The sequence below is a fragment of the Canis lupus genome, chromosome 27, assembly GCF_048164855.1.
Source record: "Canis lupus baileyi chromosome 27, mCanLup2.hap1, whole genome shotgun sequence".
Classification (NCBI taxonomy): domain Eukaryota; kingdom Metazoa; phylum Chordata; class Mammalia; order Carnivora; family Canidae; genus Canis; species Canis lupus.
In genome coordinates this window covers 37,519,747-37,537,659 of record NC_132864.1, presented here as the reverse complement: position 1 = coordinate 37,537,659, position 17,913 = coordinate 37,519,747, and the positions used below count along the sequence as shown (strand labels likewise).

The 17,913-nt window shown below is 50.6% G+C and overlaps 1 protein-coding gene across 6 annotated transcripts in view; it reads right to left on the bottom strand.

Annotated features, from left to right (window-relative positions):
• Positions 1-645: 645 nt before the first annotated feature.
• GNB1L (G protein subunit beta 1 like) overlaps positions 646-17,913 on the bottom strand; it is a 59,673-nt gene continuing 42,405 nt past the window's right edge. For 5 of the 6 annotated variants that reach the window (XM_072803533.1, XM_072803535.1, XM_072803534.1 and 2 more), the window contains 2 exons: positions 16,318-16,533; positions 646-1,223 (listed from right to left, as the gene is read on the bottom strand). In XM_072803533.1, coding sequence (XP_072659634.1) covers positions 906-1,223; positions 16,318-16,533 — 534 coding nt within the window. In that variant the 3' untranslated portion in view covers positions 646-905. The remainder of the gene's footprint in view (positions 1,224-16,317; positions 16,534-17,913) is intronic. The other variant, XM_072803536.1, reaches the window with a different exon arrangement.

The window sequence follows — 17,913 nt, the reverse complement described above, 5'->3', positions numbered from 1 at the left end:
GGCCTCTGGCTTCCTCAGTGACTGCCCACAGCCCCCACCCCAATTTCCAGGGTCCTATTCCTTCCCAATCAACAGCCGGCTTTAAAAGATGCCCTGACGGCTGGGCCCAGCCACGTGTGGAAGGAGACTCTGGACACACCACCTGCGTCAGCTGCTAATTCCCAGGTGCCCTGGGTGCACAGCGATGGCTGTGACTGCGTTGATGGCTGTGTCAGCCCCACTTATTCCTGCCATGCTTTCTATCCTGAAACCACCCTGGAGATGGCACTTTGCCGTCTTTGGTCTTCCCCTCTTTGGGGCGGCCCTTTCTCCCATGGATCCTGTGGTTGGCCTGGCCTTGAACCACGAGCCCACTTTGCCTTTGCCATCATCCACAGCCTACCCTCCTTCTGCCTTGCTTCCTTGAGGGGTCTGGTCACTTCTTTCTAGTGGTTCTGGCTTCAGCCCTGTGCATCAGGAGCTCCTAGCCATCTTTGGGGTGAGGAGCCCCAAGGACTCAGCAGGACCTGGGGACCACGTTTGGTGTCCCCCCACTAGACAAGGGTCAACTGCCCTGCCTGGTGGAAGGTCTGAGGATAGCTCTCTGGAGTCAACCCTAAGGGAGAATCAAGGGTGTCATCTCAGAGAATTTGTGCCATGAGCCTGTAGGTGTACATCTAGAGGTTTATTGTAAAGCAGCCCCAGGCTGGCCTCACCTGAGCCACAGATGCCCAGGTGTCTGGCCCAGTTACTCCTTGTAGACTGCAGAGTCACTGTCGTACAGATGCTGTATATCATGAAAGGAAACCCGCCTTGTGCAGAAAATGAAGACTCCATGGACCAGGCACCTCTGGCAACTGGAGGAGGAGGAGAACTGTGACTGGCTAGTCCTCAGGGGTCCTGATGCACGGTTCCACATGTCTGGGTCAGGCCGAAGCATGGGCACCCACCTCCCCGCCCTCCGTATGTCCCAACAATGGAGTGGAAGAGTCAGTGCTGATTGGGTAGAGCGACCAGATGCTGATGCGCTGATCCCCAGACCCTGCGGCCAGCAAGCCATCAGTGGCAAAGGCCACGCAGTGGATGGTAGCACTGTGGAAGGACAGTACAGCCAGTGGCTTCATTGTCCGCCAGTGAAACACACGGACACGATGGTCCCAGCCCGCAGTGGCCAGGATCTTGCGGTCCGGCCGGATCTTGACATCAGCAATCCCAGGATTGGTGAGTTCGTGAGTTCGGCACATCTATAAGTAAGAGCAGCACAGAGAACCATGAAGTGGCTTCTTAGACATGTCACAGGGGCTCCCACCCATGGACATCCCCAGCCTAGCAGCCAGAACATGGAGTGAAATGTAGGCCACCAAGATGACTGTATGCTCCTGCAAACTTAGCCCCTGTCTCCCAGGAGCCAGGCACAGACCTGCTGAGGGGAGCAGCCTGACTACTGTGTTTGGCATAGTCCTTGGGTTATGACAGAGACTTTGAGCCCTTCCCTCAGAGAGCCCCGGGGGCCCCGCAGAGCTGCTCCTCTACACCAGGCCTGGGAACAATTTAGGGGCTACTCTGTTTCTTTCCCTATCAGCCCCTCAGGAGACACCTCAGTGGGCTGGGTCCTGGGGTCCCTCTCCATGGAAATACACTGCACTCTAGAATCTAAGCAAGAGGCATCCCCAGCTTGAGAGCAGCATAAAGTCTGCATTTTTCCCTTCTGGGGAAATTCACCCACCCCACAGCATGAGTATGAGAAACACAAAGTCCACCTTCAGAGAGGGGTTGAAGGGCCACCAAGAGGGGGAGCTGGTAGGTGCAGGCCCGGCCAGTAGGGGACAGCATTGAAGGTGTAGACCTGCAGAGCCTGCCACACTGGCCATGGCAGAAACCTTAGTCCCTAGCTCGGTTCCAAGAGGAGGGCAGGCAAAACAAAACAAGGAATTGCATGGGCGTGTTCTATCTACACAGAGGCACTGGGAGCCAACCTTCTTCTGGAGGCTGAGCACTCCCACGGTCAGTGCTGGGTGATGACCCCTCACCGACACACGCCTCCTGCAGCAGGTAGGGAATCAGAGCTGCCTTTGTGGTCACAGCCATTCATGGTTATATGGCACTGTCTCATGCATTGGAACCTGGCATCTCTGTCCCCACACACTAAATAACAAAGGCACTTTGCCATCATTGTGGCAATACACAGTAGCCACTTCCTTCTACTGATCCTGTGTTTGGCCTAGCCCTGTGCACCATGAGCTCCTGTCCCCCTGAAGTTGCCTTTGCAATCCCTCATCAGCACACCCTTTTCTCCTAATTCACTTCCTAATGGGGCCCTGGCAATCTCAGTTAAGAATCACTCATCTCGGGGATCCCTGGGTGGTTCAGCAGTTTAGTGCCTGCCTTTGGCCCAGGGCGTGATCCTGGAGTCCCAGGATCGAGTCCCACATTGGGCTCCCTGCGTGGGGCCTGCTTCTCCCTCTGCCTGTGTCTCTGCCTCTTTGTGTATCTCTCATGAATAAATAAATAAAATCTTAAAAAAAAACAAGAATCGCTCATCTCTGCAAAGATAACACAAAGGAAAAGGAGAAAAGAAACATGGAAAAACAAATGGCAACATTTCTTGGAAGTGAACAAAAATTGTCACCAAGGATTTTTTGCTATAATTGAACAAAACAAAACCTCATGAAGCAATTACCTCTATAAAACAAGAACCTAAAGTAGCAAAACACAGAGGAGGAAAGCTGAACTCACAGAGCACAGGAGACAAGAGGAAGGCAGAACTCAGAGAACTGGAGGGGAATGGGAAATGGTAGAAGGAGACTGGAATAAGACAGTAAGAGCAGTAATGATAAAAAGCGAGCAAAGTGAAAGAAGGGAAACAGTTACAATGGACTGGAGAGAAAACAGCAGACGTGGAAGATAGCGGTGCTCTAACATCAGTGATATCGAAAATAAATTTTAATTTCTAGATAATTAAAGCCTTATGCTCCAGATCTAAAGACAAGACATAGGATGTCAGTGTTAAGATAGACCTTAGGAAAATCACTGGAATTAACAGCTAAAAAACCCGTTTTGGCAGTCAGGCAAAAAGATCATGTCAATTGTGAGGTAAGGTTTAGGCTGTCCTCAAAATGTTCCTTGGCCACCTCTGTGCCAGCAGACATGGAGGCTATGAAGGGAGGCATGGTCCAAGAATTTTATATCCAGCCAAACTGCTGCTCAAGTATAAAAACAATAGACAAGCATTTTTGAACATGTAAGAACTTAAAGAATATGCTCCCGTAAGCTCTTCTTGAAGGACTGGAAGATTAACTCTGGTCTCATAAGAGATAACAAGAGAACTTTAGCAGATGACCTGGCAAAGCAAGGAATCTACTTACCAGTAGGATTAGATCTAAAACAATACGTGGATTATGGCTATAGAACCGGTTATGTAACTAACCGAAATATGGGAGGATAGTGAGAGAGATGTGATGTCTGTTAAATTCACTGATTTACTCACCTTTTGTCATTTGGGGCCTACGATACAATAGTCAACCTCATACTTGTGAGATTATTTGACAACCCACTGTAAGTAATGATTAAACCATTACTTCTTTCCCCACTGCTGACACTAGATGCCATGTTTTCCTAGTATTTGCCCTTTTATTTCTCCACAAAAATATACTCAACAGATTTAAAATTAGATTCTGAAGTTAAATCCAAATCTGTGCTATGTGTAAGAGAGACCCCAGAAGAATGATTGGCAAAGATATACCAGGAGAGTGCAGACAAGAGAAACGGGGATCCAATGTCAGTAATAGGAAACACTGAATTTAGAGAAAAAAGCATGAAGATAGACTATGTACCATATTTATCAATGATAAAGGGTACAATTCACAATGAAGAGCTATGACTATCCTAGAGATAAATAGGCATATTGTTCATGAAGCAAAAATAATAGGAATGTGGCTAAAGCTATAATGGTATAACTGAGACCAGACCAGTCCTCATGCTATTAAACTTATCAAGCTGGACAAAATATATCAAGCAACCATGTCCAGGTCATGGACAATAGGTGGGGAGGGGCAGCTGATGACGTGAGCCCCCCAAACACTCTAGCAGCAATCTGCCCAGGGAAACGTCCCCACTACGGAATCTACGTGGTGCACAGAGGCCACGTGAAGCTGAGAGGCAGAGATCGGAGTGTGGGGGCAGTTAGAGCAGCTCAGTCTGTGGGGTGAGCCAGCAGCATGGAAGCAACTGGGGGACGGACTGAAGGTCGTGTCTGGGCTCCCGATCAGTCCTTGTGTGAGAGCTGGGCTGTGTATACTCCAGATACCACATGAGGTTTACCAGACAGTGACTACAGCAGGGTTAAATCGAACAGGAGATCAATAGTGATCGTGGATCCAGTCAGCCTGAGACAAACACTGCCTGACAACTCAGGACCAGCTAAGATCCCACAATGGTCTTGCTTTGGGAATAAGGACCAAACCTTCAGGTAGGGCCTATTCTGGACCGACTGTAACAATGCTAGGGACGGAGCTCTGCACAGTCTGAAGGAGAGGCAGAGGAGCCTGGGAAAGACCCTGGGTTTTCCACATATCTGCTCCAACAGAGAATCAACCCAAGACTACCCAAGCTCAAGGTGAACAGCCAGTAACTGAACTGCCTGCAAGAACAAAAGCAAATATTCTTCAGAGCAAAAGATTAGAATTCTGCGTCTCTATCATGTATCACTTACAATGTTGAGCATACAAACAAAAATGTATTAGACATGCAAAGATGCAGGAATATATGACCCCCAGTCCACTGGAAAAAAAAAAAAAGCAGTAAATAGAAACTGGCCCAGAATGGCACAGATGTTGAACATATCAAAGACTTTAAAGCAGCTATTTAAATATGTTCCAAAAAAATGAAAGAAAACGCATTCAAATAATTATAAGGAACAATTGCCCTGATGAGTGAACAGACAGGAATTATTAGCAGAAAAAAAATGGAGATTATAAAAAAGAATCAACCCAGAACAGCTAACATACTATGTTAAAGGAGAAGAACAAAGTCGGAGGCCTGACACTACCTGACTTCGGGACTTCCTATAAAGCTACAGTGGTCAAGACAGTGTGGTATTGATGAAAGAAGAGACAGATCAAAGAAACAGAATAGAGAGCCCAGAAATAGACCCACATAAATAGAGTCAACTCATCTTTGACAAAGGAGCAAAGGAAACATAACGAAGGAAAAGAGACTCTTTTTAACAAGCAGTGCTGGAAAAACTGGACATCCACGTGCAAAAATATGAATCTAGACAAAGACCTCACGCCTCTAATTCACAAAAAATAACTCAGAATGGATCACAGACCTGAATATAAAATGCAACATTATAAAAATCATAAAAGGTAACATAAGACAGAAATCTAGATGACCCTGGGCTTTGCAATGACATTTCAGATACACCCCCAAAGGCACGATCCATGAAAGAAAGGATTGATAAGCTGAGCTTCACTAAAATTAAGACTTTCTGTTCTGTGAAAGACACTGGCAAGAGAATGAGAAGGCAAGTGACAGAACAAGAGAAAATATTTGCAGAAGACACACCTGATAAAGGACTATTATCCAAAACATACAATAAAACTCAACAATAAGAAAACAAACAACCTGATGAAAAAATGGGGGAAAGTGTGTAACACACACCTCATCAAAGATCACAACAAGTAAGCACGTGAGAAGGGCCTCCGTCACACGTTACCGGGGAAATGCAAATTAGAAAAATGACCAGGATAACCCTGTATGTCAACTATACTTCAATAACAATAACCAAGAAAAAAATAGTCAGATACCCACTACACATTTGTCAGAATGGCCAAAATCCAGAACACTGACAACACCAAGTGCTGGCAAGGACATAGAGCCACAGGAACCCACATTCACTGCTGGCGGGAATGCAAAACACTATAGTCACTTTGGAAGACAGCTTGGTGGTGTCTTAACAAAACTAAATGTACTCTCACCATGTGATCTAGAAATTGCATGCTTTATATTGACCCAAAGGAGCTGAAACTTTATATCCATACAAAAACTGTGGGGTGGCCTGGGTGGCTCAGTCAGTTAAGCATCTGACTCTTGATTTCAGCTCGGGTCATGACCTCAGGATCATGAGATTGAGCCCTGAGTCAAGCCCTATGCTGGGTGTGGAATCTGCTTAAGATTCGCTCTTCTCCCTCTCCCCCCCACCCCCAAATATTTCACATCAGTTTTATTCAGCTTTATTCATAATTGCCAAGACTTAGGAAGCGACCAAGATGTCCTTTAATAGATGAATGGATAAATACACTGTGGTGCATCCAGACAACAGAATATTATTCAGTGCCAAAAAGAAATGAGCTATCAAACTATAAAAGACACAGAGGAACCTTAAATGCATATCACTCACTGAAAGGAGCCATTCTGAAAGGTGACATACTGTATGATTCCAGCCATATGACGTTCTGGAAAAGGCAAAACCAAACCATAGAGAGAGCAAAACAATCAGTGGTTGTCAGGGGTCAGTGGGGGAGGAAGAATCACTGGGCAGAGCACAGAGGATTTTTAGGGCAGTGAAGACACTGCATGTGATACTATAATGGTGGACACATGTCATTATATGTTTGTCCAAACCCACAGAAAGCACACCACCAAGAGTGAACTCACGGTGAACTGTAGACTCTGGGTAATAGTGTGTCAGTGTACACCTGCCTGTTGTACCAGTTGTCCCACTCTGCTGGGCCACTGATAATGTGGGAGGCTGTGCATGCGTGGGGGTGGAGGGCAAGGGACATGTGGGATATGTGTGTACCTCCCTCTCAATTTTGCTGTGAATCTAAAACTGTTCTAAAAACCAGTGTTTTATGGAAAAAAAAAAAAAGAACCCACAATAGAAAATGTATAACTGAGCAGCTTAATAACTAAAATGAGGGACGCCTGGGAAGCTCAGTGGTTGAGCATCTGCCTTTGGCTTGGGACATGATCCCAGGGTCCTGGGATCCTCCCCACATGGAGCCTGCTTCTCCCTCTGCCTGTGTCTCTGCCTCTCTCTGTGTGTCTCTCATGAATAAATAAAATCTTTTTTAAAAAAGCAACTGAAATGAAAAGCTTGTAGGACAGGCAGAATGGCAGATTTTAATCATTAAAAAAAGTCAGTAAACCAGAGGACATATCAATAGACATTATTCAACCTGAAGAAGAAAGAGGAAAATGGCTGAAGAAAACTGAACAAAGCCTCAGGGACTATGGAATGATATCCAACTGTCTAACTCATGGAAGTTCCAGGAGAGTCAATGTACTAAAAACCACAGATGAACAAATGCTTGAAAGCCGCATGGAGGGTCTGGGAATAATGATAAGCCACGATGAATTCTTACTAGAAACTATGGACACTAGATGACAGTGGAACACCTTTAAAGTGCATGAAGAAAAATGAAACCACCATCCCTAGACACTCGAGGCAGAATTCTTTTTTTAAAAAGAGGGTGAAATAGTCATTGTTCATAAACAGAAGCTGGAGAATCTTTTGCCAGGAGAACTACACTTCAAGACATGCTACAGGGTGTTCTTCTGGATAAAGGGAAATAAAACCAGACAGAAACTCAGATCTACACAAAGAGCACCAGAAATGGTAACAGATGGGTGAACAGAAACTCCAGTTGACCCTTAAACAACACGTAGGTTAGGGGTGCTGACTCCCTGTGCAGTTGAAAATCCATGTATCACTTTTGACTCCCCCAAAACTACCAGTGGCCTATTGTTGACTGTTAACTGATAACATGAACAGTCAATTAACACATATTTTGTATGTTATATGTATTATATATTGAATATTCTAACTAAAGAATTATATATTGCATACTCTCACTAAACTAAGCTGGAGGAAAAAATATTAATAAAATCTTAAGGAAGAGAAAACACATTTATAATACTATACTTATATACTTATAATTCTGTACTTATAGAAAAAAAATCTGGGGGCACCTGGGTCTTCAATCTCAGCTCAGGTCTTGATCTCAGGTTTATGAGTTCAAGCCCCACACCTGGGCTCCCCACTGGACATGGAATCTACTGGGAAAAAAAAGTCTTCATATAAGTGGACCTGCACGGTTGAAACCCAATGTTCAAGGGTCAACTGTATTATGCTTTTTTATTTCCTGTAAGTTTTTAGAAATAACTGATGATTTAACGCAAAACCAGTAACATTGTAAAGTGGAATTTATAAGACGTATAGAAGTAGAATGTGTAACAGCAGCAGGAGATAGGGTGGGAGGGTGGTATATGGGATCATTCTAGCATGTGGTGATGACACCAGTCAGGGGAGCGGGGTGGCAACACTGGCTGGGTAGAGGTGGGTACGTCAATGATGTGTACCGTGAGCTGCAAGTAGCCACTCAGAAGAAAATGATAAGAACTATATCAAAGAAACCAAGAGGAGAAATAAAATGGAAAACTAAGAAATGGATATTTGATTAACACACAAGGAGGCAGGAAAGGAGTAAAACAGAGCCAAAAACAGAGGTGATGGGTGGAAAACAAATATCAAGGTAGCAGACTTCATGCCACGCACATCAATAACTACGTTAAGTACAAACAGGCTAAATGCTCCAATTAGAAGGCAAAGATTGTTAGAAAGGATTAAAAAGCAAGACTACAAAAAGATGCTTTTTAAACATAAAGAGATGGACAGGGGATCCCTGGGTGTCTCAGCGGTTTAGCGCCTGCCTCTGGCCCAGGGGTGTGGTCTTGGAGTCCTAGGATCGAGTCCCACATCAGGCTCCCTGCATGGAGCCTGCTTCTCCCTCTGCCTGTGTCTCTGCCTCTCTCTCTTTCTCTGTATCTCTCATGAATAAATAAATGAAATTTTTAAAATAAAATAAAATAGAATAAAGAGATGGACATAGGTTGAAAATAAAATAAAATAGAATAAAGAGATGGACATAGGTTGAAAATAAGACATGACTCAAAAAGGGGAAACCCAAGAAAGCTGCTCCTGCTGCATTAGTGTCAGACCAGCCGACCCCAAGACAAGGATGTGTTATACCTGGAACTAACCACTCATTGTGTGTCAACCGCACTTCAATGAAAAAAAGCAAATTATGGGGGCACCTGTGTGGCTCAGCAGTCGGGCGTCTGCCTTGGGCTCAGGGCGTGATCCTGGAGTCCCAGGATCGAGTCCCACATCGGGCTCCCTGCATGGAGCCTGCTTCTCCCTCTGCCTGTGTCTCTGCCTCTCTCTGTGTGTCTCTCATGAACTAATAAATAAAATTTTTAAAGAAAAGGAAATTGCTACAATTAAAACAGAAAAGACATGACAAGAGGTTCAGAAGGATATTTCACGATGACCACTCAGCAGGATGCGGTAACCATCTTAAATGTGCGTAGGGACAGTGCTTCAAAATTCATGAACCCAAAGACAGAAAGGGGGAAATAGGCACATTCATGACCACCCTCAAAGATTCAAAGACCTTACTCCGTAACTGGCAGAAAACTGGATGAAAATATCAGCAGGAAGATCCAAACACTACCAACCACCTCGACCGGGGTCGCGCTGACGGAACACTCCACCCAACAACTGCAGAACACACGTCTTCACCAAGATGTAACGTAGCATGTGCTGGGCCAAACACAAGCCTCAATAAATATCTAAATGCTGACATTGTGCAGGTTCCTTCACTGACAGCAGAATTAAGCTGGATTAAAGATATCCACAAAATCAACAAATATTTGATAATTAAGTAATCTACTTCTGAGGAACAACTGGATCAAAGAAGAAATCCTAAGGGAAATAGAAAGTATTATGAACTGAATAAAAATGAAGACACCAAAATCAAAACTAGTGAGATAGACCCACAAAGGCTAGAGAGTTGCCTGGGAACTGACCCCCCCTCTGCCCCCCCGCAGCCTCACAGCCCAGTGGAGGGCCCGAGCGAACCCACACAAGCACCCAGAACTATGGGCACCGTCAACATGCAGATTCACACTCAGAGGCCCCCACTAAACGTTCCCTAGCGGGCGGCCTTCCCAGCTTCTGAAAGAAGAAGAGTGTTTGAAGAGTAAGAATGCCCAGACAACATTTATGGTACAAAGGAGCAGCGACAAGATGCTGGTATGCAAAACCAGCTCTGTGAGAGAGATACCTATATCTAAAGAAAAGTTGAAAGCAGAAGATTGAAAAAAAAAAAAAAAAGCTGTAAAAGAAGTAGTAAAGTCAGAAGAAATCTTGCATGAACCCTATTAGCAATTGGCAAAATTGGCTTTTAGGTGAAAATCTTTTTCAGAGTCACTAAAGTATAAAAGTTCAGTCCCTGGGAAGATTCTAAACTCGTATGTTCCTAAGCCAGCTTCGAAATGCAGAAGCAGGAACGCACAGGATGCAGGCACAGTTGCCAAGACGTGCCTCAGCACCAGGGTCTCCCTGGCCCTTCCAGAGACACCCGGTCACATGCACAGCGCAGGGACTGCACGGCTGCCAGGGCTGCCCGAGTGTGTGCAGGTACAGCCGTGCATCCAGCAACGAGAAGCACTTCCCTCTCACACACATGTGGAATACTTATGTCAACTGGACTGGCCTCCACATTTCAAAGAGCTGATATCATTCAGACCTTATTCTCCGACCACAACGGCATGAAGTTAGAAATTGAAAAATAAAAAATAACTGGGGAGAAAAAAAATCAAACATTTGGGAACATAAAAACGCTGATTGGCTCAGCAGTCAGAGAACAAATAAAACTCAGGTTCCCCCCCCACACACACACAAGAATGAAGATGCTGACATCTCCCAACCTGGGCCAACTAGAGGGTTGCAGACAGGCCTCCGCTGCCTCTGGGGGACAGATGGCAGAGGACAAGCGTGCTCCATACCTAGTTCAAGTCCGAGCAACAGACCAAGCCCAGAGGACACAGGAGGAAGGAAGGGAAGATCAGAGCAGAAATGATGAAACAGAAAGGGATTTTTTTTCCTTCTTTTTCTTTTTTTTTTTCCTTTCAAACCATAAGCGATAGATATACGATAGAGAACACAGAAAAAGGCTTTTAAAGATCAACAAAGGTAAGACTGATCACAGATAAAACCAGGGCAGTTCTGTAAATACAGCAGAGTCTACGCAGTCATTTCTGTAAATACAGCAGAGTCTACGCAGTCATTTCAAACAATTACAAAAGGGCAGTGTGAAAATACCTTGAAGGTGTTTATGCCCATAGACAAATTCTTTGAAAAAGGCAACTTAACAAAAAAAAAAAAAAAAAAATCAAGAAACCTCATAAATCAGTCCAAGAAGAAAATCAAGCCTGCCTTGCAGGAAAAAGAACGCCTGCCCCAGTGGGAAAGAATGACCTATGGCCACTCACAAAACAGACCCCTGCCAACTTATGCAGAGATCGGGAGAGGAGGGGATGCCTGCCTCAGTTCTGGGGCTCCTGATACCCCAACACCATCAACAGCGGGGTAACCGGGGAGGGGGTGCAATTTAGTTTACAGAGACACAGACAGATGACCCTGAACAACTCCTACTGGCCCCATCACATGGGCATGGACATGCTCTTTTAGGACTATATGGTTGTTTTGATATTATAAAAGCCAAATAATGCAATTCATTAACTGATTTAAGAAAAGCCATGAGTCTGACAGCTCAACGCCTATTCACAATCCAAATTCTTTCCCCACTAGGAGTAGAAGGAGGATCTAATATGATGAGAACCTACCAAAACCTGGCAGCAAACTCGGCCCTTTGTCCCACCCGTAGCACACCCAGGATGCTCGCTACAGCCCCTGCCTCCACTCGGCATGGCCTGGGTTCCTGGCCGGTGCGATCAGCATTTGGGCAGCCCCGCAGCGACCTGTCCGGGTACCTCCACGCCCACCCCACATCTCAGTCAGGGACCCCCTCCCACTCTTCCAGGGCTCTATTCAGTGCCTGGCTCTACCGATTTGTGGACCACGATGTCCAGGCCACCAGGGGAACCTGCTGGAGCTGGAGGACTGGAGCCGGGGCCACCGTGCAAATGTGAGAGGGCAAATCCCATGTGTGCCTGTGTGTGAGGGTGTGCATCTGCCCGAAGTCCTCTCCACGCTCATGGACCCGAACAGGGCTGCTGGGAATGAGGACTGATGATCATCACCAACGCTCATCCTTTTCTCTCCTGTGGACTTTGTCCCAAGCCAGGGGTAGCCAGGGGACCTCTGGGTTCCGAGTCCTGGACTCTCTGGAACCCACGTGGGGCCCTGCTTCAGGGTCACCTCCTTCATATTCCATCTCTGTTGTGAATTTGTTAATAGAAAAGGGCTGCTTTCAAGTCCGCTCTCTGCTGATGACCACCGAGAACCCAAGGCAAGTGGAAGAAGAATTTGAATTTCCATAGAGGCCCCTGAACCATGGTCCTCACACACTGGAAGTTGGGTCCAGGGCAGAGAATGCCTTCCACGCCGGTGTTGCCACCTGGGAGGGGCTAAGGTGCCCTGTGCTGCCCACGGGGGCAGGAGTGACTCTGGTCCTGGAGCAGAGGCACAAAGTGGCCTCCCCTGGCAGGAATGAAGAGACGCAGCAGCAGAAGCCTTGATGGCGACCTAATCTTGAGGAGGAAGAGGAGGAGGAGGAGGAGAAGGACAGCGAAGAGAAGGAGGAGGGTCCAACAGGGTCTGTTCATGGTGATGGCAGCTGGAGTCTTGCTGGTTCTCTGCATTACAGAGCATGTCCGTGCCCATGTGGTGGGGTCAGTAAGAGTTGTTCAGGGCCATCTGTCTGTGTCTCCGTAAACTAAATTGCATCCCCGGTTACCCCGCTGTTGATGGTGTTGGGGTATCAGGAGCCCCGGAACTGAGGCAGGCATCCCTTCCTCTCCCGATCTCTGCATACGCTGGCAGGGGTCTGTTTTGTGAGTGGCCATAGGTCACTCTTTCCCTCTGGGCGGGCATTTTCTCTGCAAGGCAGGCTTGCTCGTTCCTGAGAGGCACCGGATTGTATCCACAATTTGCTTGGTCTCAGGGCCCTGTAGTCTCCTGCCTACCTGTCCCACAGGTCCTGCTACTGACACTTTAGAGGGCAGGGCTGGGGAGAAAGAGGGCCGTGGACACACAGCGGGACAAGGGGATGCCTGGCCAACCAGCCTTGGGTGTAGTTCGGGGGAGTGTGGTTGGTCCGATTCCCGGCCCAGGCTGGCTGGGGTGGGGGCCTCAATATTACTTAAAGGCCTAAAAATACTGCTGGCTGTAAATCAGCCCCTGCTTCAAGGCCATGGGCCCTGCCCAAGTGTGGGAGGAAGGAGCAGGTCTGCACACCACCTGTGTCTACGACAGCCAAGGCCCAATCCCCTGGAGGCTGGAGGGAAAGCCACCTCTGGAAGGCAGGCGAGTGGCCCAGCCATCACCACGTGCCCCCGAGGCCACGACATCCTGATGAGGGTGGCCAAAGGCTCCCGGTCACTGCCATGGCCCCTGGCCTCACCCATTCTGGATGAGGACCCTCTGGGAAGGATCCCTGGCCACTAGTGGCTCTCACAGCACATGACCTCAGGTGCCAGGAATGTGCACGCGGCGCGGCCGCCATCTGGTTCCCATTACCCACGCTCTGCTGCGGGAAACCTCATCTGCGTCTCTGCTCCCAGCGCCCGCCCGGGAGAGATTGATTTGGGCTCATTAGAGACTGCAGCAGCAGGCTGAGAGGTGAGGCACATCTGTGCCCACGTGGCTCGAGGGCCAGGGCGGGCGGCCGCGTCAGTGGGCCAGCGCGGTGCACTGAGGGCCTCGGGGTGAGGATGCCCGTGGAGGCCCGTGGATGTCGGCCCCTGACGCTTCCTCCCTGGAGGCCTGTGCGCCACCACCTGAGAATCTCCAGGGCCTCTGAGGCCAGCTCTGAACCGGATGTGCCCTCGTCTCCGGGCAACGCAGCCATTCTCAGGGGCCGTGCCCAGTGGCAGGAGCACCATCCTCCTGCTTTGATGTGCACTGCTGAGCCTGGCCCCTCGCCCGGCGCAACACCGTCCCGTAACCACCACGTCCAGTCCACAATGCCTGGCTCCCCTTCTGCTTTAACTTTCAAATTCATTAATAATCCCCTGTGCTTTAACTTTTCAGTTCATCACTACAGTAAAAGTTCATCTCTGGACTGGAACATGCCTCATAAATTTAAGTCTTAAGTTCCAGCAGCTGTTTCCCAAACAAGCCAGCAGACACCAGGCAGATCTGGACCAGGTTGGCCAGAGGGGACCCTTTCAGGGGTCCTGGGGATACTGCCGACGGGGTGGGGTTCTCAGGGAAGCCACCTGAGTCTTCAGCCTTTACAAGGTCAGGCTGATTCAAGCCACAGCGGGGTGGGGCACTGGACCCCGCAGTGGGAAGTTGGGGGCCCTGCCTGGTCTCCAGCAGGATGGAGGAGCAGGAAGGAGGGGAGCAAGAGAGAACGCCAAGGCCCACCTGGCTGGGCTCGGCACCCAGTGAAGATGTAAAGACCCAGCACTATACTGGCTGTGCCCCCGTCTTAAAGACCACAGCCATCATGATGACAGTCACCCCATCCCCTCTAAGGTCCACCGTTCCAAGGCCTTGGGACCCTTCCTCTGGGGTGGAGGCATGAGAAGCTCTGCCCTGCCACAGCTGGGCCTGGCTCCATTTGGACGCCTGTCTAACCCCCTTCCCATGGGGAACAACAGAAGGACAGAGGACGGATGGGTAGTTGGCTTTACTGCAAGTCAGCCATGTACTGGCACGAGCTGATCTGCTGGGAAGGAGCAGTGCGAGGGAAGCATGAATGTGCACCGTGTACCCAAACATCACATGTGACCGCTCCTTCCCTCCTCTGGCTGGCTGGCTGCTCCCCACCCTCAGGTCACTGAGACACTGGCAGCCTCACACCAGGACAGCCGGCAGTTGCACCCCGGCTGCTGCTCGCCACTTGTGCCGGTTTTCACCCCCGTTCTCGGACAGGATCATTCTCTGTCGGATGCCGGCCCCAACTCCAGCTTCCACGTGAAGGGGCTCCTCGCAGGTCTCACTGCACCTGAGCTGTGTCCATCCCTGGGCCTCTATGTGCGTCACTGTTCTCTCTAGCACCTCCTGCCTCGCTCCGACTCAGTTTCCATCTTGCCCAGGACTCCTCACCCACCATGTGAAACGTCTGCCCCAGCTGTCCTCATTCTGTCCCTCTTGCGGGATGACCTGGTGGCGATGCTGCATCCCTGCTAGGCACCGCAGCGTGCCCTGATTTTCTCTGGGGCCGGCTCCTCCCGTCTCCAACCCATGTGCCTACCCAGGGCTTCTTCCTCTGGCTGTGCGGGCCCAGGCTGGAGGGTGAAGTGAGGCAGGCTTGCCAGGCTAGGCGACCAGGCTTTACCACCTGGTGAGGGGAGACCCCTTCTTCCTCAGCCTCCTGTCCCAACCACAGCTCCTGCAGAGGAGGGCAGTCCTGTCCTCCAGGACTCCAGCGCTGAGCGTCCAGGTGAGGCCAGGAGGCCAGCCTGCTGCTGCTTCTGCTGGCAATCTCCCCCACGGCCACACGTCTCGCAGTAGGGAACAGTTCCCCCACCAGACCTGGGTTTACAGTAGCTTCTACTCGCCAGCCAAGTGGCCAAGTCTCAGCCTTCCAAGGCTTCCTGGTTAATGGGGACTCCTTGGCCACCACAAGACACTGGAATGCACCCAGGCCACCCTCCCGGGGCCAAGAGGCACAGCACATCTCATCCCCTGGTACCTGCACTAGTGTGAGGCCTGGACAGGAGGCTCCCCACCCCCCAAGTCCTCCTGCCAGGCCCCAGACAGGGCTGAGGGTGCAGGCTGGGCCAGTGCATGCTGAGCACCAGCCACAGGCCCAGACCTGGCCCCCAAGTGCTCCGCGAGCCATGTGGGAAAGTCCATGGAGAGCTTATGGGAAGGGTTTCCGCAACGCCCAGCTCCGCCCCGAGGCCTCACACCCCTTCCCCATTGTGGCTGGCAGTGAGGAACCGCTTCCCGGGGGTTGGCTTGCACACTGCCCCGGGGGCGTGACTCCGTGGATTTCTCCACACTGGGTTGGTTTTGGTTGATTAATCAGTTCCTTACTGACCGAATTCCTCTGAGTTTTTGCAAATGGACTTGCCTACTCCCGGACTTTACATGCCTTTTCTCTAGATGGACAAGACGTGACTGCTGTTAACCCAAGGTCTGAGAGAAACCCAAACCATGTGAACGGTTCACAAACGCCCACGCCCCCTTCTTCCTGCGCCGGCCCTGCGGACAGGCTGGCCTGCACCCCGCCTCGCAGTGATTAATTAGCCAGGGATCTGCAACAACTCCTCTTCATGCCTAAATATTGTTTCAGCCTATCAGACTGTTAGTGCAAAGCAGGATAAATGACACCTCGGGTCTGGCGCACTGACCTGCAGGGCCTGCTGCTCATCCAGGCTCCAGACAGCCAGCGCCTTCTCCGCGGAGCCCGAGACGCCCCTGGCCTTCTGGGAGTCAAAGTCAAAGCCCATGACGGGCTCCGTGTGGCAGGCGACGCGGCTGCACACCTTCCGCTCAGAGACGTCCCACAGGGCCACCGATCCGTCCTCATAGCCGGCCAGGAGGAGTGGGCGGGGACTGGAGTCGGCCTGCGGGGACAGCGCAGCAGTCAGCTCCCAAAGGTTCCCGGTACGTTCACGGGGAGAAGGGGCTCCAGAGAGGGGGCCAGCGGAGTGGCCTGGCTGGGGAGCCGGGCCCCGTGTCCTCCAGGGGCGGTAACAGTTCGGAGGCTCTGCGTGCCCCCCTCCCCGGATTGCAGACGCCAGCGCTGCCGGGCTGGCACGGGCCGCTGTTGGGGGGCTCCGAGGACCGAGGCTGCAGGGCACAGGGCCCGAGGTCGCCCAGCGCGGCGCCCCGCCTCCCGCTGCCGTGCCCCTGCTCACCCGGCCGGGTGCTGCTGCGTCTTCCTGCCTCCCTCCTGCAGGCTGAGACTTGCGGCCACCCCTTCGTGAGGCCGGTCACCTGTCTAGAACTGCCAGCCAAAGGAAATCGCGAGCTCCATCTCAATGAAAAATGAACTTTCTGTGCTTTGTCAATGTCGCCGCGGAAGCCCCCCACCCCCCCAGGCCTGGTGAGTCGCCAGGGCGCTGACTGGTGTGAGCCGAGCTCCGCCGGCCCTGAGCTATTGTGATGAATGAGGACGCGGGTCAGAGGGCTGGGCACCCGGGACAGACGCCTCGTTTATCTAGCCCCAGCAACCACTCCAGGGGAGCGCCGCGAGATCCCCTGTCACCCCGGCACCGAGAGCGGCAGCCCCACGCTTGGTGCCCGGTCTCCGGGACAGCGACCCAGGCTGCTTCGGGGGCAAAGCACAGGCCAGCTGATACCTTTTGCTCTTCACTCCTCTCTGCATTTCCTGCTGAGCTGCCTGGGGTTTGTGTCACTCAAGTGTCAGAAATAACTAAGCACATCCCCTCCCCAGTGGATTTTCCAAGAGCCTCGGGGAACTCTGGGCCTGGACCCCAGCCCTGGATGGTCAATGGTAAGAATGGGGTCCTGGGGTGGGGGAGCTGGTCATTGAGGCTATCTCCCGGGTCACCTGCAACTCCCAGGACAGTCCCCTGCTGGCGGCCAGGCTGGCGCTGCGCAGAGTGCCTGGGCCTCACTGGTCGTGGGCTGACAGGAGCCACAGCACCATGGAGGCTCTCCTTGCCCACCTGCTGGAGCTCCTGTTTAGGAACTGTGTGGGTGCTTCCATCTGCCCAGAGGGGCTCCGGGCCCAGACGTAGTGCACATCACACGGAGTGCCTCTCCACAACATTCAAGAGCGCCCAGAGAGAACCTCTGCTCAGCTAAGCAAGGTGACAGGGTTTAGCCAGAAGTCACAGGGCCTGTGTCTCATGAGTGGATACTACTCCCTCTACACACGGAAGCAGGGCTCTCTCTGTGCATCAGAAGGGGAAACTGAGGCTTTAGGGTGTGGTGTACGTCACCGGGGCCCTGGTTAGTGATGGGAGCCGGGGGAAGCC